Here is a 4584-nt window from a genome sequence, read left to right as displayed (position 1 = left end):
CCCCCACCCCCTCCCCCACTCACTGGCTCCTTCTGTTGCCCTGACCACACTGTGAACCTCTGGAAGGCTGGATGCAGGCTGCTGCTCTTCTGGGGTTCCCCACCCACAGCCCAGGAAGGGCAGGTGCTCACTAGGAACATACAGCCCACCGAATGGCCGTGGAGCCACCACTGCCCCCCAGACTGGGCTCGGGCTGACAGGCCCGGCTCCCCACCCCACCAGCAGATGGACAGGTGACTCCTGAGACCCTGTTCCACATCTGTGCACTCCCTCTTGTGGAAACTAAATGACAGTACATGTAGCAACTGCTCATCTCGGTCACTGTCACTCTCAGGGAAGTAGCAAATGTGGGGGCTTCTGGAGACTTGCAGCACCCAGGGTTGGGAGAGCCCTAAGAGAGCCATATCCAATCCTTCACTGGTGGAGAAGCTGGGGTCCAGAGGGCAGAGGCAGTTGGGTGGGTAAGGGGAAGCTGCTTCCAGGCCGTGTGACCTCTCTGTGTCTGTGCTTCCCATTGGAAAATGGAACCAATAATCCAAGTGTTCCCTCGGCTGACCTGACAGGGCTGACTGGCAGGGCTGGGTGCTCACCAGGGTGCTCTGGGGAGGGGATGAGCTGCTTCATGGTAGGGAGGCACGTACCCAAGGGGGCTCTGTTCTCAGCTGTGGTGCCGGCCCTCAGCACACCACCTGGCCCAGAGGAGTTGTCGCCATCTGCTAGGCTCCTCAGCCTGGCAGGCGGCCAAGACTCGGGGTTGCTGTTTCTAACAGCGTCCCAGGGCCTCAGTCCAGGCCCGTTATGTTGTACTCCTGGGTGGGGCATGGGCAACAGGCACCTGTGTTTAGGTTTCCACCATAGGGTGTGTACAGAGACAGAGAGGGAAAGTGAGAACTCACCCCCCAGGGGACAGCCACACAGTAGGCCCTTCTCCATTCTTTTGCGATTTTGGGCATGCACGCACACGCGCCTGGAGTGATTTTCCAACTGCCAGGCCCAGGGCTTGCATTGCAGTCAGCCATATGGGAGTCTAGCACTTAACCCATATCGCCTGCTACCCTTAACCGCCAATCTCTCCAATTTTCATTTTTTAAAAAATTATTTAATTTTATTTGTTATTATTGTTAATTTGCTACAGGGCAGATGTGTTCACCAGAGGGAGTGAGAAGGCAAGCTGCCAGGTCCAGGCCTCGAACTAGGGTCAGCTATGTGGGAGTCCAGCGAGTCCCAACCACCTGCTTTCCCCCCAATCTTCATTTTTAACCACAACAGATTATTTGTGAACTGGCAGTACAGGCACACGGTGCAAAGGGTGGTTAGTAAAAGCACCCCACTCTGTGCCTGCCTGCCTCCTGGACCCCTCCCCAGAGGCAGGCCCTGCGGTGAGCCTGTGCTCCGGAAGGCGGCCCCGCTGCTCTTGGTTCGAGACTCTACGTGATGAGCAGGGACTGTGAGCAGTGCTTTGCTCCCCTGCGCCCGGGTCCAGCATGAGGCCCACAGGTGTCTATCCCTGCACCAGGCGACCTTCCACGAGCTTTACGTATAGCAGTTGTTTTTTCAGAAGTTTTGCTATAGGGTACATGCACTCACCAGCGATATGAGAGAAAGGGAGAAAATGAGAAATTACCCTCAGGGGGGCTGGCCACCTCGCAATCCCTTCCCCTCCAGTCAGCTCTCAGGATTTGGGGCATTGAGCCTGGCACGTTTTTCAAGCCGCCAAACCCAGAACTGGAGCTGCAGAGTCGGCCATCTGGGACCCCGCTGCCTTAACCACCACACGACCAGATGGCCCTGCTCATGTAAATCTTCCTACTAGCACCCATGAGTTACTACTTTCTTTTCTTTCTTTTTGGAGAGGCTTTTGCCATAGGGCGCGTGCACTCGCCAGAAAGACAGAGAGACAGAAAGTGAGAAATCACCCCCAGGAGGAATGGCCATGCCACAATCCCTTCTCCTCTGTTCTCTCGGGATCTTGGGCATGCACTGCACATGTGCCTGGCGTGAGTTTAAAGCCACCGGGTCCAGGACTCGAACTGTGGTCGACTACATGGGAATCGAGCGACATAGCCATTATGCCATCTGTTGGTCCCAATAGTTACTACTTTCATCTCCATCTTAAGGTTGGGAGACTGAAGCAGAGTGCTGATAAGTGGCAGAGCCAGGACTTGAACCCAAGTCGCTTGGCATCCCTATTTCCAAGAATATGTGAGGGCTGGCTGGGTGGCACAGCAGTAACACGCTGGCCAAGTGAAGCTGGATCCATATGGAATATCCCGGGTTTGGTTCCTGGTCAACCCGGCACACCAGATGGAACACCTATGACCCTGGCTGCCCAGGAAGGCTGATGGGGAGTCAAGTACCTATTGAGGGTGCCTGTCCCTCTCTCATGAAAAAAAGAAACTTGAAAAAAATGAATGTGGGACCAGCAGATGGCGTAATGGTTATTGGACTCCCACACAGTCAACAGCGGTTCGAGTCTTGGACTCAGTGGCTTAAAACTCACACTGGGCACATGTGCATGTGTGCCCAAGATCCCAAGAGGGAAACGGAGAAGGGATTGCAGCCTGGCCATTCCCTGGGGGTGATTCCTCGCTTTCTGTCTCTCTGTCTCCCTGTCACTCTAGTGAGTGCACACACCCTATGGCAAAAATCTCTCTCAAAACAATGCATGGATTGGGACCAGCAGATGGCGTAATGGCTACGTCGCTGGACTCCCATGTAGCTGATCGCAGTTTGAGTCCCAGACCCGGTGGCTTAAACTCACGCCAGGCGCGTGTGTGTGCGTAGTACCCAAGATCCCAAGAGGAGAAGGGATTGCGGTGTGGCCATCCCCCCTGAGGGGTGATTTCTCACTTTCTGTCTCTGTCTCTTTCTGTCTTTCTGGCGAGCGCACGCACCCTATAGCAAAAACCTCTCCAAAAAAAGAATGTGTGGATGAATAAACACAACATACACCACGTCCTGGTCAACAGGACAAAGTGACAAACTCTTCTACCCACCCTCCACCTCGACTCGCTGTGACCCCATACGTGAGGCCCCAGGTCTCCCAGCAGCACGTCTCCAGCTGCCTGTGAGCACCCCTGGGAGGTCACCCACCTTCGGAGCGCAACGTGGTCCCCATCTCCAGGGGAATGACGAGCAGCGGGAAGACCCCACTGAGCCCCACCATGAGTGAGCCTAGGAGGGAGCAGATCCAGGTGTCCAGCCTCTCCGCACTCAGCAGGGCCCCTGAGGACTCGCTCTCCTTGTTGTCCAGGCGACAGGCTGCTGCAGCCCCCCGGCTCCAAAGTGCCTGCTGGGAGCCCCCAGCCCTTCCGAAGAGCTCCAGGGCAAGGGCAGTGAGAAAGAGGAGCCTCTGGCCCGCCATGCCACAACCAGGACAGGGACATCCAGGCATGCCACGTACTGAAAACACAAAGGCACTTACGTGAGCGGCCACCCTTGACCGCACACCTGGTTAGGTGACGTGGCATCTCCCCCTGCCCCCCTTAGCTGGCCTCGCCCAGGGCACCTGAGGGTCTGCTCCTCCCTGCTCCCACTCCCAGGGCCACACAGTTTTTCCCTCTAAGCCAGCTCCAGACAGTGTGTCAGCACGTCCGCCTGAGGCTACGCTTTCCTAATGACAGGGTGAGGCGCAGGCCAGGCCCAGCCGGGTGTCTCTGGCTGCCAGCAGAGGCACTGCTGCCAGGACGTGCCTGGATGAGGACACCCCAGGGACCCAGGCCAGCGCTGTCCTGGTAGATGGGCAGCTTTTGGAGGCCCAGGTGGGCCTGAGCAGCAGAGCTAGGACAGGACCATCGAAGCTCCCTCCTAGGAAATGGACCCAATGTCCCTGGGGCAGTGAAAAGACAGGAGGTGGGGCTGAGTGTGAGAAAGGCCCCTGGGCCAGGGATGCCTCAGATGCAGGAGCGCAGGCTGCAGACCTGGAGGTGACAGCCTTGGCTGGCTGTGTGACTGCCCCCAAGCTGCATGGTCCTCCTAGCACAGCTGTGAGGAGATGCGCTTGGGCAGGCATGGCACGGAGGAGGCACGGAGAGGCCCTCCTGACTCTGGGGGCCTGAGCTGCGGCAGAAACGTGCCTAGCCGGGTCACAGGGTGTGGATGTGAGTCAACCGAGCGAGAAGTTCGATCTGGAAACTCGGGCGTGAGGTCTGCCCTGTCTCATGCTGGCTGTGACCTTGAGCGGCTGTTCCTGCCTCAGTTTCCTCATCTGATGGAAGGGGCAGAGAGAAAGCAGCTGCCTCTGGGGGTGGAAACGATGCCCACATGCGGAACCTCCAGATCTGGGCTAACCCGAGCCCCTATGAAGCCGGCTGGGTGCCGCTGGGGGTCAGAGGCAGGAGTGGGCATGGACGGGTTTGGAGGCCGAGGCGGGTCGCGCAGAGGCGCGGGGACCCCAGGGCTGGGAGAGAAGGGGCGTGAGTGAGAGTCCGAGAGAAGGAAAAGAGACAGCAAGAGACGGGGAAGTGAAGGGCAGGGGGACGGAGGCAGGGACTCGGCGGGGGAGGAGAGAGGAGAGATGGAGCGGAGTGCGGGGCGACGCGGGAGGCGCCCAAGGCGGGCAGATGGAACTCCCGGGCAGCAGGA

General features: G+C 58.1%; 1 protein-coding gene across 5 annotated transcripts in view; it reads right to left on the bottom strand.

The window, feature by feature from the left end:
- Positions 1-3419, bottom strand: part of SLC39A13 (solute carrier family 39 member 13) — a 7632-nt gene extending 4213 nt beyond the window's left edge. For 3 of the 5 annotated variants that reach the window (XR_335889.3, XR_335890.3, XM_006157813.3), the window contains exon 1: positions 3094-3417. Coding sequence is in view for 3 of the 5 variants with exons in the window: in XM_006157813.3 (XP_006157875.1) it covers positions 3094-3394 (301 nt within the window). In the remaining 2 variants the exon portion in view is untranslated. Of the gene's footprint in view, positions 1-3093 lie in introns of all 5 variants that reach the window. The other 2 variants (XM_006157815.3, XM_006157814.3) reach the window with 2 other exon arrangements.
- Between the last annotated feature and the right edge of the window lie 1165 nt (positions 3420-4584).

Source organism: Tupaia chinensis, unplaced genomic scaffold, assembly GCF_000334495.1.
Source record: "Tupaia chinensis unplaced genomic scaffold, TupChi_1.0 Scaffold000561_1, whole genome shotgun sequence".
NCBI classification, from domain to species: Eukaryota; Metazoa; Chordata; class Mammalia; order Scandentia; family Tupaiidae; genus Tupaia; species Tupaia belangeri.
Note: the sequence above shows the minus strand (reverse complement) of the source record. Positions and strands in the feature narration are given on the sequence as shown.